Raw genomic sequence first — 17,459 nt, 5'->3', positions numbered from 1 at the left:
TGTGTCTGTTTTTGTGTTCTATGTGGGCCTGCGTGCTCAGAGCTGAGAAAAGTGGATGTAAGGGGAGTGTTGACGCAAGATGACAGACATTTCAACACAGCATACCACGAAGCACTTGCAACAGAGGTAAATCCTCTGATTTGAAACAGTCGCATTCAAAATAGAGAGGATTTAAAATTGTTTTTAAAACTTGTTATAAGGGAATAATCTATACTAGATGCATATGGCAAGTTACTGCTTTAGAAGGTAAAATATTATTGGTATTATAAAGTATAGCCTAAGCTAATATTCAAAGCACAATCTAGGAAAAGTTTTTCTCTTAAGAAGAAAGGAAGTCTGCAGATGTATGAAATCAAAAATGTACTTCAAATAACCTTCCTCTCGTCTTGTACATGACACACACCCACACTTTGACACCTTTTGTCAGTTCAGTACCTTATGCACAATGAGCCTGTAAGGTACGGACTTTGATTTTGTTCCCGATCAAGGAACACCAGCAACACTTTTTCTCCTGACTATCCAACGAAATCAGAACTTTCTATAAAACAATATGTCCAATATGTCACTTTCACACATCTGGTAAGGGACACAGATACCCTTAGCAATTTTCATCCTACATGAAGCCAAAACAATTAAAAGCTTCTAGTGCTGTTCAAATGCCTTTATTTATTTAAAAGAAACTGACCCAGCACTTCTATATCAACCGTATTCTAACAATTTTCCCGAGCATGTAAAAGGAGTATCTCAGCCATCGCCTAACTATTTCTGATTTACTTACTGTTAGTTCAGACAGTAACAGCCAACAGACAGGGTAGACAGGTCCACAATGCCAAGAAACCGAATCCTTTCTATGATATAACAGTGCTGCTATAATACAATAACCTGATAATAAATCCTAAACTAGCCTCGTAATAAGCATGCCCCAGTGGGGCATTTTACAAAAAGTTAAAAGAGTTTCCAGATATGTTTGAAACAAGTTTCTCACATTAAGTTTGATTACATAGTATTTTATTCAAGTTTGTACCGGAGGACTTTTAATTATGCCTTGCTGTAACAGGCAAAAGGTCCGGGAAATGCAAAAGCTCTTGAATGGAACGAATGATCACAATACAGTTATACATGTTCATTAGTCTATTCTATTTAATTGTGTTTCATAAAAAAATACTATTAACTTCATTTTGGCGACACAGTTTTAGGACTCTAAAAAATAATGTGCTAAGTTTTCTCATTTTAGTATTACTACGCTGACAGTCATGGTGTTCTAACGGCTGTCTTCCTTTCCGTATGCTGTCGTAGTTTTTGAATCTTGTATCCTGTGTCGTAGTAGAAACATTACCAGCCAGAAATAATTAGCTTGAATGTCCCCTGGTTAAGTTGTCTGTTCACCTAGCACCACTCTAAAGTACTGCGATTATAACTGGCAGTAAAATGTGATTTTTTTCCCGATATAATGCTGCTTTCAATCAAACCCATTTATGCACTGCTACATACCGGTAAAAAGCCAGCATGCATGTGAAGCGAGGCACCAACCTGCAGCCTAAGAAAACTGCACATCTTGCAACCAACCTTTGTCTTCTTTTATCAGTGACCCAGTACCCCCCTCCCCACACACACAAACACACACACACACACACACACACACGCACATACACACTCCCCGAAGCACTCACTTAATCTCACCATCATTGTTTATTCACTTCCCGTCAAGTACACGCCTGGGGTCACACTTGAGGTTGAACGTAATACCAGGAAACTGACAACATGTGCCCACCGAGAGGCTTCCCTGCACCTTAAATGACAGGTTTACAGTCTTGCAATGGAACAGTAATTAGTACCTTAAATAAGAAACAAGCTCTAGAACAAGAGGTTCTAGGTTTGGATAAACGTTTACTACAGATTTCTCCATGTAGTAAGTTTCTCCAAGTTTGAATTTGGTCAAACAGGTGGCCACAGTTTAGTATGCTAAACTCTGACTCTCTAAATGGTCACTGTGTATTGGAGGGAAGGCCACAGCAAATAATGTGCAGATGTGCAGCTGACTTTTGTGTTAGAAAACCGATTAAATACTGTGTGCCTAAGATTTTTTCATGCACTGATAATATCCATGCATAACGTTTTTTTCTCTTTTTTAATATGATTAAAATGTGTAAATTCCTTGGAACTCATGACTGGACCCTTTTTCAATTTTTGCTGAAAGAAGAAATGCTGACATGGGATTAGTTAACGGACTTAATCAGAAATTCACTGGTAATGGGCTCAGCAAGCCTTGCCCCAATCAAGTCATTAAACGGATATGCCACATTTTCACCGACACCGTGCAGTCTAATGAATCATAATTCAAAAAATAATGATGGTCTATTTACAATCCAGCACAACAATGGCCAAATTTAATAGTCATCCACAAAACCGGCAAGACTGCCATTTAGCCTGACAAGATATCAGGTTCTAGCACTTAGTGGAAGACAGCGTGGAGTGTGGCACATAATAATTTGTCAAGAGTTTGTGGCCGTGTGCAGCAGATGATTGGCTGGCAGACCGGTCTGTCAGCAAAAAATGTTCATAAACTGATCTAAAAGCTAACAGACCATCTTTCATAATCATTTACTCTAAGACAGTTGAATAGGGAAGCAAAAATCTTAAAGATATAATGAACAAAGATGAGGTAACCTTCTTTCTTTCAATAGAATTAATCATATTCTATTTGTGCTCTACACCAATTTCAGTCTTGGTGTAGAGCATAATCAGAGACATATCTCAATCTTGTTCAGGAAACGAGCATTTGTAAGCGTTACTACAGACTAATTTAAGAAGTTTTTAAAATACATCTTAATACAGTGTGAATTTGTCAGCTGTCAGAAGTGTCTCAATACAGTTACTTTACAAACAGATCAAATCCAAAGAAGGCCAAGCCCATATAAAAAACCCTATACTACAATAAAAGGCCTGTCTCCTTCAGCGCTGTGTTAAAAGGAAGCGTTTATAAAATTCATTCAAGGAAGTTGAAATTAAAAATACAACAATGGCTGGGTAATAAGTTCCATGACAGGGACAATAAAAACTCTTCACAATAACAGCCTACAGTTAGTCACAAGGCTTTTCTATTCATAGTATACAGGGCTGACCGTGACATTAGAAAATAAAAACGGCGAGCGCTTAAATCAACACTCTTCATTCAACTTAAAATATATGACAACAAGATGCAAACAGTACCTTTGGTAGCGGTTTTCCCAGCTGAGCGTAAAATTTAGTCCAGAACTGCATGAGAGACATGGATCCAACAGCTGCAGTTTGGGGGAGTAAAATACACACACACATACGCTCCTGCTTCACCTTGAATCCCTGAACTGGACAGTCTCTTCCATGTGTTGGTCAAAGTGTTGGTAATCACTTTACAGCTGGTGCGCTCCCACCCAGCACAGGACTCTCACTAGCCCCTTCACAGTTCCTCTATGGTTCAGAGCACACATCTGCCTCTACCACAGATCTGCTGTGGGCAATGAGCTCACACCTACAACCTCTCACAAACAGAGATACAAGCAACTCTAAAACATACTTCCTGCTTCACCAGGACTGTCAGGTATTTGCATAAGGGGTTTAGTCATAGTGATTGTGGACTAGTTCCTCTGAGCTCAAAAAGGTGGTTGGAGAGCGAGTGAGAACAGACGAGGAGGGGAGGGGAGAGGTGGGGAGAAAAGGGAGGGAGGAGGGGAGGAGCTTTCAGGAAATGATGCTTTTGTTGGTAAGTGACTAGAGTTACTGGCAGTAGGGCCCATTTTACTGTACATGGTGTAACTCAACCGCATTTGTAGTGTAAACAGTATTGCGCTCTGGACCTGGCCTCTCCTCACACCCTGCTGCTTACTGCTATGTTTAATGGGACTCGGCCACTATTTAATCATTATTATATTTAGAGGCCAAATCCCTGCCTGGCTTGCTGTCTTACTTCATACTCTTTTTTTGTGACTCTTTATCTAGAAATATTCATTTTTAGGCCAGTCACTATTCTTTTAATAACTGCTGATTAATATAATTTAAATATTAATACACACAAAAGCTAACAAAGGCAGATGCAACAAGTTGTCAAATAAGCTTTCTGGGAAGGGTGTGTCAGGTGTGACAGGACATCTTTTTTCAGATATAACAGCACAGAATAGGATATAGTTTTCGATCAAGAGAGCTTCTTCTAAAACCATTAAAGAGATTTTATGAAAGGAAAGAAAAAACAGCAGAGATTGTTAAAAGTGCGTGTTTTCAATCGCACAGGGTCTTTCAAAGATTAGCCTCTCTGCACACCTATTCATAAAAAGTTATTAATGCTTACTGGAACTATGGGTGTGATTGTAAAATGCAAACAACAAAAAAAAACAATATTCTGGGAATCTGACAGCTTATCAAAGGCAGCGACGTGCCAGTTTTTCTAAAACAAGAGCAATGTTAACTGTCCAACTGTCCATCATAAAGGAAAACATTGTGGTATTTAAAAAGAGAAATAATGTGATTTATGTGAAACACGGAGGGCCTATTTGTACACCCAGCTTCCAGGAATACATGATATCAAGCATGGAGAGGTACTGTAATGTCCATCTTCGCTGAATTGAAGGGGAGTCAGGCTCTCAGAGACAGAGTGGCGCCTGTCCATGGTGTCATCATTGTATGACTGGGAATCCTCTGAATAATTTGTGTATGTATGTGAGTCTGGGTGTGTGCGTGTGTTTCGTTTCACATGGAGGGCCACTGGGGAGAAATTAATCATTGATGTACTTCTTTAGAACTCCTAAACACACCTTGCTGCGTCACAACATAAAGAAGTACCACTTTATTTGAAAGGTAAGTACACCATCATAAACGTGGAATCTTTTCAAACGTTTATCACTGCTGTCATCAAGTGTCACTCAGTTAAAAATGTCGTTTTTAAGACAACTTGACATTAACTAGTAGTTTGGGTTATATAACTACAGTTTCCAAATTGTGCTCTTGCAGTCGGGATCAAGTACATAGTCATGAAACAGTTATATTACTGTTGTGGCAATATCAAGCCAATATCAAAGCCTTCTATGTATCACAGCTTAATGATGTAAACAGTTTACATACCCTGTAAACATATCATGCTCATAAAAGGTTTACGAGAAGCTATGTCTTCTTGGTGAATGTGAAGTGCATCAACTTTGCATTTACATGACTTATATGAACAAGTGCCGTTTAATAACATAATCCAAAAATATGTCGATAGTCGCCTGTAAGTCTTATGCTGACCCTTTCAAATACACAAATGAATGCATTCCTGACTTTACATACAAAACATCAGGATATAGTCTTATTGTCATATGCGCACAGCTGCTTTCAGTGCTTTACAAAAGCCAAGTGGCAATATGAAGCTACGTGAAATTGGGGGCTAACTGAGACCACAAACAAGCAAAGCTGGTTTGATTTCCAAATCTGATTTTGATTCTAGCCCCCAATGACTTTGAATCATTTGAATCCTTTGTCACATTTGATGACCCTTATCAAACAGGACCAACAATTGTATTTTTCCATTCACTGTGATGATCTCTAACTGGCAAAGTAGACACAGGTGCAAGTCAAAACTTGACTTTTGCAATAATTATTTTTTGTTAAGAAATACTCAGTTCCTAAACAAATGAGAGTAGAAGTTAAACTATCCGAACCTAATATTAAGGCACACAGTCCTCACGGAAAACAGTGCACCTATTAACAACCCTTTAAATTAACACCTTTGACTTCCTCCTTCGGAAACTAGGCCAGTCAAATGACTGTGCTGGAGTGTCTTATAAGGAAGTAACCGAGAAATACCAACTGATTTATATCATGACAGGATTGCCACAGGAAAAAAAGAAATTCAAGACAAACCAGATCGTCTTCTTACCCCACCCCATATTCCACCACGCCCCCCTCCAAGAAAAACAACAAAAACACCCTGAGAACTTTCAAATTCACCAAAATCATCAAATATTTTAAAAGAAATGAAAATAATTCTATTAGCTGGGTATTTTCTGTATGCATTGCACACACTTTTTAATTTACAAAATGAGAGTCTTAAATGCAACAGAGAGGTTTAAACTACACCTGTGTGCAAAAATATGAGCTTAGTGATGATACAGTTCATGGTCTGCAGAGTTGCACAGGTTAAAAAAAAAGCATGCCTTTCAGGAACCAAGGGACCTTAACATTTTTTCAGCTGGGTCTTAGACTAAACAGGATCTTTCTCTTTGCTTTGCTTTTATCTTTTCTTTGCCTGCCCATATAGATATTTTGAGGTTATCACATTTCAACTACATATCTAGTGTGTTTATATCACCTTAGACAAAGACAATGATCTTTCTACAGGTAATTGCCAACAGCTGGCTAAAGGCTTACTCACGTTTGGAATTTTGAGTGTGACTTATTTAGCAATAAGAAATTTTCAGTTCTACAAAAAGCAAAACTAAGAAGACTCAATGCAAATGCACACTTCCTAGAAATGTACTTGGCAGTATTATGAGTGTAAACGTGAGAGCAATTACACAGAGAGACAGAACAAGAGTATGTAGTAAGAGACTAAGACCAGGAGTGTGCCTAAATGTGCTCCAGTGTGTGTACATGTGCACATACAGTAGGTATACTGTATATATAGAGGATATAGTATGTATGATAGTATGGTCTGCTTCTGACGTGATGTGCACTCCTTGAGGTTAGCCAGAGTGGTTAGTTTTGTCTTTATTGTCTTCCAGTAAATCTTGTTGTCATTGTGACTTTCGTCACAAAGACTCACGTGTTTAAGGTCCACAGATTACAAAACTTGGGCTTGGTAGGTATGCATGTATCACTGTGACAAAGGGTATAGCTTTCTTTCAAAACGTGGTTGCGTTTTTGTCAAAGTTGCAGCTCTCTTTTTTTCTAATTATAGTGAGCAGAGCCAGCAGAATGGAAATATGTTGCTAGTTTGAATCTACTAAAGAAAAATGGCATTAAAATTCTTGAGGTTCATAAAAACCAGTAAATACAAGTTAGCCTCAATATGGTTTTTCCACTGTTCATCACAGTTTTACTGTGTCCAAGCCGACTGTTTTGGTAATGCCTTAGTTTATAGCTTCTTGGTGGTACTATAACTCCCAGAAAATGTATTTTATGCCAACTGTTATTTCTGGGGGAAGTTTCCAGGGAAAGACAGCACATATTGGCAAAGCTTTAGTTCATATGACGTGTAGGTAATTTTATTCAGCCATTGTTTAAATCTCTCACATTTAATATGTCCTAATTACTTATGATGTGCATTGTGTACTTTTAGGGGATTCTGGTTATGATGTTTCAACAACCTTATCCTGATCACAATACAGTGGCCACATGTCCATTTTATTTATTAGTAACTTCGAGAAAAGTCATATAAAAATAATATTAACTGGAATATAAACAGGAAGTCTACTGATTCTAACACAAATGATCAACTGTTTTCAGAATTACAGCAATCCAGAGTTACACTTCCTTGTCATATGCTGGTTAGCTGCATAAACAAACTGTAACATTGTGGGAAGACAGCAAACCAAAAGAGATTTTCCTAATGACCCTACAGCTGTAACTGAAACAAAGAAATTGCTGAGGTAAACACGGCAGTCACTTGACAAAACCAAACGATCCCATCAAAAACCCTGCCAAGTCAAATATGCCTAAATGTTTTCTGTATTGTCATGAATCAACAGTGTGGGGGTAAAAAACAAGAAATTCTGCTTTCTGATTGTGGATGGACACAGGAAAAACATGGCAGGATCACCACGGAATGGGGGAATGAAATGGAGGATGAAGTGAGCTGAGTGTGAGTTGGCGGATTAGTCATGATGACCCCATGACTTACATTTTCTCCCCCATGCCTCACATGGCAGGGAGTGTCTAAAACCAGAAAGAAGAGCTGAGAAAGCACAATATAAGCATAAAAGATCTCGCTGCCGCAAACAGGCACGAGCAAGCATTTTAACATCACATATTTTTGACACCACGAAAACAAATCTCCACTACTTACTGCTTGTGAAAAGAGGTAATCTAAACTAAATCCTCACAACAAACTGTTTACTAATTATGTACCTACAGATAACTAGACATCTGTGTCATACGCTCAGGAGCCCCTGTATGATTACTTTACAGAAGAAAGCTCAATCCAGACAGGCTAAAACATGCATTTGGAAAACTAGGGAAACCCACATGAATCACACAATCCATGTAAGCACTACAATACACGCGCATGACACGTAACTTTCTTTTGTATAATATATGACATGTGTAGCTTTTGATTTTAAACCCCTCCCACCAGTCTTACAAACCAATAAAACCTTCCCCCTATTTTTTTTAAAGAGAGAATTATGAGACTCATTCAAACATCTGGAGCCAAACATGAAGTGAAACTCTTGCGTGTAGATTCTGTGTCTGCTTGTGCTTCGTTTGAAACTGCTAGTAATGACGGACTACAAATGATGTGTCTGGAAACTGGATATCAACAACAAAAAACTCTGAATTATCCTTGCAGCTTTGTCATAACGTGCCTATAATGTGCACATTCATTAACTGTATTTAAGATCTTTTAGTTCTTCTGGTTGATGCAAAACATCTGAGCAAAAACTATACGAGAACTTTTTATTTGATTTGAATTTTTTATTCTATGATTTCTTTATCATAGAATGTAAATGCATGCTTTTATCTACAGCATTGTTCACTGGCCAGGCTATGCTGTCAATTTGCTACTGCAAGGAGCTGTTCCAGCATCAATTCTGACAAAAGATAGGTTTGTCCAATTAATTACAGTCATGTCCAGAAGTGTATTTTATGCACCAGGATTGAAAAACATTATTATTTTTTACAATCTGCATTTTCTACATTTTTATTAGAACTACTGTTTAAAGAGGTAAAGCCTCGTAGGGACATAATGAGGAAATATGTTATAGAAAAAATGCATATGCAAAGCAAGGACCCCTTATCTTGAGCCACCACGGTGGCTGCTTTGGCTTTATGTTGGACTAAGGAAAGCCCTGACAGCTACGCCTTCTCTAGTTAGTGGCTCTCTTCTTTAAAACTCATCATCATAGCATATTGTGTTTTAATGTGGTTCCATAATGACACTCATAAACTCAAAATGGATTAAGATTAGAAATTCACTGGTCTGTGCAATTACAATGGCTCCTGTTCATACAATACTAGCTATAAAGTACTGGCTGAATGGACACAAAAGTACTTAGAAATAGAAAATGCAAATGATGCAAAGTAATGGGTATGGGTAGAAGTCTGTGTCTTCAATGCCCCTGTTTAAGTATTTCCCATTTTTGAATGAATGTCCAAGTTAAGCATAGTCTCACGGGCACTGAAATAATTCACAGTAGCTGAAAAATCTTCCAGGACTTTCTAAGATTAATATTTGTAAAATGATTTGAAGCATGACTAAAACGCCGACTTCTAAAGGCACAGAACCATAGAAGAGAGGATCGCACAATTATAGCTTCCTATTAATGACATGCCTTGACAGGAATTGGGCAGGTGCTGCTGCAGTCGTCTAGACAACACCAGGCTTTAATAAGGTTTCCCTACGGTAAATTAAGGCTCAACTTAATACACATGAAAGGCAAGATGAAAGGGGTGAGTGGGAGGTATGGTCCTTCCCTATGATGAGCAAGTAAATGAGAGTGGTAGACAAAACAAATAAACGACATAACTCAAAACAAAACTGCAAGACAAATACATCTTTCTGTATTTATAAGACTATCTTCATCCTGATTCTTGAAGCCATTCCAATATCATCACAAATCCAGCAAATGAGGGAACATCTTTTGGAAAAATTGTCCACCCTTTCTTCAGTAGATTTCCAAAGACTTGTGAAATAAAAACTGTTCCGGTGAGACCATCTGTAGATCAGCATGTACAAGTGCTAAATAAAAACCAACCTGGGTAAACTCTCCATTCCTAGAGAAGTTGAGGCTGGGAAAGTCCATGTCAGAGATTCCCGGGTACATATCCACTTGCATATCTGGAATGTTTGGTGAAAGCTCTGCCGTTTAAGTGGTACTGCCTAGAAAGAAAGACAAAGTTTAGTCTGTTTAACTGTTACACATAGCTTTTTCAAATAATAACAAGGTTTATACTCATTCAGCTACAAACACCTTAAAGCTGCCAAAATTCACAGGGTTTTATACCTGTACAGTAAGTAGCAGACATGTGAAGCTGACATTTAAGTAGTACACCAAAGTACTCCAAGACAAGCGTGCCGGGTCCTGTTTGTTATTTAGTATTGTCTAACTAAAAGTTAATGGTCTAAAGTTATAATACTGCGTTACAAAACATTTTTTTAAAATTCCAGACACGCCTAACAGGTGAAGGCGTAACACTCTCAGTTTGTTCCCTTATGGCATTTTCAAGTTAGTTTTAAGCCCAATCTAGTCTCTTGTAACTCTTGAAATCTTTGTCTTAGTAAATAAATAATAACAAACAACAGGCACCAGGTATTAAAAGAAACAAGCTAAACATGTATCTCGGGACAGACAGGCAGAGATAGACAAAATAAGAAAAACCCAGAGGGTAAGCGAGAGCCATCAACAGAAAGTCTAAGTACAGAGAATAAGAGCAGCTCCTACCCGTTTCAAAGATCCATTTCTCCCAAATAACAACCTTCACTTTGTCCCCTGTGCTAATATCTGAAACTGTCCAATAGAACTCCTGCGATATTTTCAGTTTCTTCCTGAGTACAAGTCATCATAACGCAACAAGCTTACTAGTCTATGAGTGGTAAAAGCACAGTCAAAATGAAAGCAAAACTAAACCCTTGTAAAGGTGGAACTATAAAAGGACCATCCCATATTCCTCTCACCCAATCATGTTCCAGGGCTCAGAACTGAAGGATTGGACATCCAAATCTATTCAAAGGATTTGGCTCTACAAGCCAGAGATCAGCAGGCCTGATTGATTTAAGGTCAAAGTACACCAAGGGGATGAAAGGGCAGTCCTAATCCAGTATAAGGAAACCAAACTATGGAAACATGGTTCCTCTGATTTATTAATGAACAACAAAACAACATGTTGCCAAATATTCAATATTTGAGATTGTATGTGGTCACACATTCAGTATTTGCTGAGAATATGTTATCTTTATCTTGGTTATTGTTTTATATAACCAATTCTCTCACTTGGTTACTTATGCAGCCATCGATTTTTCACTTGAATTTTTGCAGAAGAAAGGGGCGTCTTGCTGATAAGTAGGTTAACTTAAAAAACGAAAACAAGACAACAATGAGGTCTTTGTTAAACTTATTTTTCCTCAATCAAGTAAATGGGGAGTTAGTGTGAGAACAAGTAGTTTGCCCTACACAATGGAAAAAGACAGATTAATCATGGCGATAAATATAAATGAGAAAAAAAAGGGTAAAGAACATGGTTAGTTCTCAGAAAACACCGTGAATAGTAACAACCATCCACACTGGAAATCCCCTTAGCAAACAGTGATATGAGTGTGATATTATTACAACAGAAGTCTTGGCAGGACAGCATAAGCTGCCTTCCAATAACACAAAGCCAGTGAGGGTCTCTCAGCTAAAGTAGCTGAATGACTTACTCTTTATCTCATCATACATAGCCTGAAGCTGTGTATAGATAATAATATATATAACTTTGCTTTTCCGCACACCTTGGTTTTCTGTTCTAGTGTGTTCAGTTATCTCAACTCTTTCAATTATTGCGATTTTACAAGTTTGCTAGAATTATGTTTATTATTAGGTTTTCAGATAAATTACTTCCTGGCATCCTGTGCCCCTTAATTATTGAGAAGTTCATAATTAGGGTCTTTAAAGAATCAGACCTGATGTGCATTTCAAACAATGACTGTACAAAAGTCTATAGTCATTTTCTACACTCTTTAATTTAAACATTAGAGTGTGTTTCAGCTTCAAAGTGGTTCACTATAGTGCTGACACCTTCAGGATTAAGGCATCATCCTTAAAGCAAACTCCTATGGAGGTGCGGCACTTGCAGTAACTTTGGAAATTAATCCTGAAATAAAAATAAATAAATAAATAAATAAATATTTAAAGCTATGCTAACAGCTAACTTTTCGGCTTCTTCCATAGAAAAATCTGAGATCATTATCAACATCTACGGGATGCCCAAGATTAAAAAGTAAACAAAGACATGCAACTGCTCTGATTCTTAGGAGTATCTCACGAAGTACAGCTTTAAAAAAAATAAAAAATAAAAAAGGATCCTACTCGGAAGCACATTTCTTTGAATCTGAGTATGCTATTTTTAATAACTGTAGTGTATTCTTTTTTCTTATGTTATACAGTCTCTTATTTATTGTTTTTTTATTGTATATTCTTTAATGTAGTGTGAATCTACATGCTCCATCTGCCTGTCACTTTACTGCTGGAACACGCAAATTTCTCCAACAAGGGACAATAAAGGACAATTCTAGTCTAATCTATATTTCTATTCTAAATTTATCTCCCGCAGTGAACTTTGGCTCATAGCACTGGGAAACACTCCAGTGTGACTCTAGGTAGTACTGTGCTAAAGATGCTAAATAATGCAGAGAAGACAGGTAGCAGGTCAAAGCTAATTTTGGAGTAAATATCAAAAATCCTTTCACTACACAAATGAATCCATAAAACATGAAGAAGCTGTGGTGTTCTAACAGTATATTGCTGATATGTTGTGTAAAGCAGGAAAAGCAGCTGTGTGGGCAGACCTAACCATTATTCCTGCAATAAACTGTTAATTAAACCACTTAAAAATATTTAACTGAGCAGAAAATTAGTTTCTACTTATGTTTTAAAATCAAATGGAGTTTTTCATTCTAAAACTGGTTCTCAGTTTCCCGTTTTTCCCTTACAGTGACTACCTGCTATGTGAGTATGTGTGTGGGGCACTTTAATCACATCTTTGTGAGGACATTGACTAAGATATATGCATTACTGAACCTCAAACCGCCAGGTTCTATCACCAAGAATAACAGTCAACTCTCACTCTAACCCTACCCTAAACCTAAACCTTAACCTAACTTTAACTCTAAAACAAAATAAAGAGTGTATTTAAAGTATTTGAAGTCCTAAACAGGGCTTTGAAGATGTGTGAAAAACTGAGAGTTCAAACATTTACAAATGGTATTACTCAAATTATTTAAAAGCTGCACAAGTATGCACTATAAGTGTTATGTTGTTATGTTTTTTATTTTACATCTTTGGTTTCCTGTGATAAAGATATCAATCAGTCACTCGTGCTGTTTGGATGAGCTGATCATGACGAAGTTGCAACCCACAATCTGCCTGTGGTACACACACACACATACACATGCACAGACACACTTAGGGAGTGTCTCTATTAAAAACAGAAAGATTAAGATTGGCCATATGACACATTTTGAATTTGTAAATCATAACTATAATATCACCTGAATTAAAGTCTCTCCAAAAAGACTCTCTACAGGTTATTTAATTCGTACTGTATTATTTTTTTTATTTTTTATTTTGCATAAGCTAAAATATACCATGTAATCTCTATGCAGCAACTGCTGTGTTTGGATCTTTTTAAATTGGATTTATGAATTTGATTTTTAGCCTTGACGATGTGCCATCTTCACATAGCTAGAGAAGACAAATATTCAGCTGTCTCTGTCTCTGTAACCTAGACTTTAGTGCCAGATACAGTGATGTTGATACCAATATGACTAAAAATAACACAGCAGGATACAGGGTGGGGACAGACAAATAAGTTTCTTCATTGTCTGGGACATGCAGAGTTGTAAATATCAAAACCACAGTGCAACAAACTGTCAAGAGAAGATAATGTTTTTGCTAATGTTCATTTCATATTTCACAGCTTTATATGCAAATGCAAACCGCCCCCTCCAAAATTTCAACCTGCTGTGACAAAAAAACATGGTTCTTCTGAATAAAGATACCAGGGTAAGACTGCTGTCACTGTGTGTTAATAAAAAGGTACATTTTAACAGGTCAATGTTTTGTTCATATAACCTATGCTGTGGGTTTATAGCTGGTTCCATCAGTAAATAAATTAATAGATAAAATTAAGAGACGGTGAAGTAGTTCTGTGAAATTGCAGCTGGACAGTAGTACAACTTAATATAATTTAAGTTGAGAGAATGACCTGTTGCCTTCTATTTGGTAAGCTATGAACTCACACACAACTCTTAATTTATCCTTTTCTTGTCTTTATAATTTAATTCTACATGTTTAGGCCAGATAAAGATAAACTGAGACATACAGCATTATTAGCGGGGTGATTCTTGCTATTCTATTGCAGCTAGTAGCTTATGCCTGTACCTCAATGTCTCTGCTGGCAACCAGCTTGAACAATATTACAGAACAGAGAATTGCTGAGCTGTTAACCTGCTTCAAGCAGGTGGACAGCAAGCAATCAGGAAAACTCACTGCAATATGCTGCCTCATTTGCAAAGTACATGCTGTACTGCAACTTTCCACTAAGTTAAGTGAATAACAAATCGCCAAGATACAAAGTAGGTAATGGTGCAAGTGAGCGTATAACCTTTACAGTACCCCCTTTACCCCCCACCCACACACACAAAAAAATGCTTGTTCACCAGTGATGAGCATGTGCCAAAACAGAGCCCTAAATCAAACACACTCCTATTGTTCTGGATTTTATTATATTCCCAAAGGGTGAGAAAGTGCCTTGGTTTTTCTACAACCCAACGCACACAGATTAATCACAGACAATTCACATATTCTCAAGTGCTCCACATTTCATATAAAACTCATCTCCAGAGCTACTATAATGAGATGTATGCTTTAGTAAGCTCTAATACTAAAATTAACTTCCTCCTGCTGTAACTGTCACTAAAATCTAGGTGATGTTTTTATCACTCTTTATAAGGATCATTTCTGCTGCGCAGGGTCAGAATACGTCAGCCAGTCCATTAATCTGTGTAAACAGAGCACTGGTCCATTCACGTTTTTCCTCAATGGGGTCTTGTGAGCTATTCACTTCTCAGCTTGTGCCCAGTAGCAATGTGAGTGGACAGCCGAGGGCTTTCGACACCAATCAGTTTCATTCTGACTGTGGAGAGCAAGTCAATCATACTTAGCTGCAGCCTGCTCTGTAACCTGAGGATCCTTCAAAAGAAGTAACACACACAGGCTCGTGCCACACTGAACATCAAAAATTAGCAGGGTAATGTAGAGATGCAGAAACTGGAGGTTTAGTCCTCTGTCCTGTTTACTCATGCCACATTCAAACTTGGGAAACTCTTGTTGCCTTTGAAATGGCTGCTTTAAAGACAGAGAACCACGACTGTGACACGACTGCGACTGTTACCATCTTCAAAGTAACTTTGGTGTGGGAAGACAGCAATAACACAGCAATAATACAGAGCCAGCCTGCAGTCAGTTTGAGATTAAATGGGGTCAAGCTGGCAATTACATGCAGCAGTTTGTGAAATACAGCGATGAACTGTGATAAATTGGCAAAAAAAATCGTCAATCTTTTGTAATCTTTTGCAATTCTGGCTCCATCTACAGAGAAATTACAGAAACGATTTACATTAAGAGTCCAGTCAGAACCCAAGTGATCTGAAATGGAAATAAGGAAATTCCTCCGCAGATAGTGGAGTAGTGATATTGCTTAATGTAGGACAGTAATTTAACTGTAAAAGGAGACAGGAACTCTACAACCTTGCATCAGAATACAACCAGGTAAGCCAAGTTCCATATTGCAAAGAGACACACACATTGCACATCACATGCACTGATCAGCGCAGACTGAGTTCAATCTGTAGGCAATTAATGAATTCATCTTCATTAATGAATTTGATGGAAATTATTTTCAAACTGAGTGACTGCATTCAATCTGAGTTGGACTACAATTGTTCCCTCCCACAAAGGGAATTGTGTAATTGCTTTGCAATTTAAAGCGGTCGCCCACAAGTTGAGGGTGAAGGCACACTCAAACACCGAGCAACTTCGAATGCTGCAACTACTTAAAACTGGTCACCAAATCTGAAAGAAAAATTAAATGTAATAATCAAGCAACCACTAACTTTTCTTAGTTACTTTTTTTTCTTTGTCTATTTTTATTTTAGTGATACTGAGCCATTAAATAAACTAGGAGCAGGACTGAATAATTTTTGAAGTGCTGCAGCAAGAATGATTAACGTGAATTAAATCTCTTGATCAAAGACTTGGTTCTTCTAAAAACCAGTCAGCCACTTCACTCTAAAACAAAACTGAGAGTACGCAAAGACTTCCTCAAATGAGGGGTCCTCAAAACACAGTACTAAAGAACTGGTCGAAATTCAATCAAACCAATCTTACAATAAACCACAGACCCCTTGTGAATTTGATTGTATTGTACATTGTAAAACAGAGAGTGAGATAAGAGTGTTGTAAACGCAACTTGATGTCAGAAAATTCCACTTTGAGTGAACTTGAAAACCACAGACCCTGCTTTCAACGTCATCTGGCACTTGAACTTTCAAAGACGCACTGCACTGGCAGCAATAACAATAGAAAACACCACTTCTTTAACAAAGACTTCTTCAGTTATCTTCAATATGACACGATCTTGGTGATGACTAAATTCATCTTTAAAATAACAAGTCACTATCCACTGAATCACAAAATAGATACTGTATACAAGCCCACTCAATTCTCAGATTTCATGCACATAGTTTTTAAGTTTGGACTGGTTAAAGCAAAAGCCTAATGACGATATCACTTTTAAGACCCTGATAGTTATCATAGATAGTTTTTATGATGCAAGAAAGAACCATAATGACTGCTCTAATATTTAGCATGTATCATGGAATTAAACAATTCTGCTTAAAAACAATGCTAACCCATACTGCACAGATACATAAACGGTACATATGACCTTTTATATCAGAGTGCTTATACAAAGTGCACCTGATCTTTAACAGATTAAAATGTCAAAATGTTCCTGAGCGCACAGCTGTGGCTAAATGCATGGAGTGCAGTTCGTGATAACGACTGTGGTTCTTTCTGCCAACAAAAACAAGACGTTACGCAGCCCTTTGATTCCAGTTTAACTTTATACATGCACAACTTAGGAGAAAACGTTCATTTAGCACTGAGAGATCCTGCAGTTAAGTCTGACACTGGGCCACTCACTACGGGAAATGAAAGAGATTTGATAAAGAAGACCTGCCCAGTGATCTGAGCTGGTCGTTGAGTGTTAGAATGAGAATGTGATCAGCTGTAAAAAACAAACAAACAAACATTCAATCAGCTTTGGGGGTTTCAAAAGTTATGTGCCCATTGAGACACTTTTACATGCATCTAAATGATAATTTCATGTTAAGTTGGACCAGTGTATCCATTTTCTTTCAATCCTAAAGATTTATACTTATCAAATATATACAAATGTTTCCCTCAGGTTTACCCGATTAATAATAAATCATATATAACTGAGTTTAACCTCCTAGGACCTGGCGTCCACATATGAGG

General features: G+C 37.6%; 1 protein-coding gene across 1 annotated transcript in view; it reads right to left on the bottom strand.

Annotated features, from left to right (window-relative positions):
* The window catches only part of sbno2b (strawberry notch homolog 2b), a 61,892-nt gene that overhangs the window by 27,851 nt on the left and 16,582 nt on the right, over positions 1-17,459 (bottom strand). Inside the window, 2 exon segments of the mRNA XM_085152032.1 lie at positions 9,918-10,010; positions 10,012-10,042. Coding sequence (XP_085008158.1) covers positions 9,918-10,010; positions 10,012-10,042 — 124 coding nt within the window.

Source organism: Neolamprologus multifasciatus, chromosome 23 (genome assembly GCF_963576455.1).
Source record: "Neolamprologus multifasciatus chromosome 23, fNeoMul1.2, whole genome shotgun sequence".
Taxonomy (NCBI): Eukaryota; Metazoa; Chordata; class Actinopteri; order Cichliformes; family Cichlidae; genus Neolamprologus; species Neolamprologus multifasciatus.
This window is presented reverse-complemented; position numbering and strand designations above follow the sequence as displayed.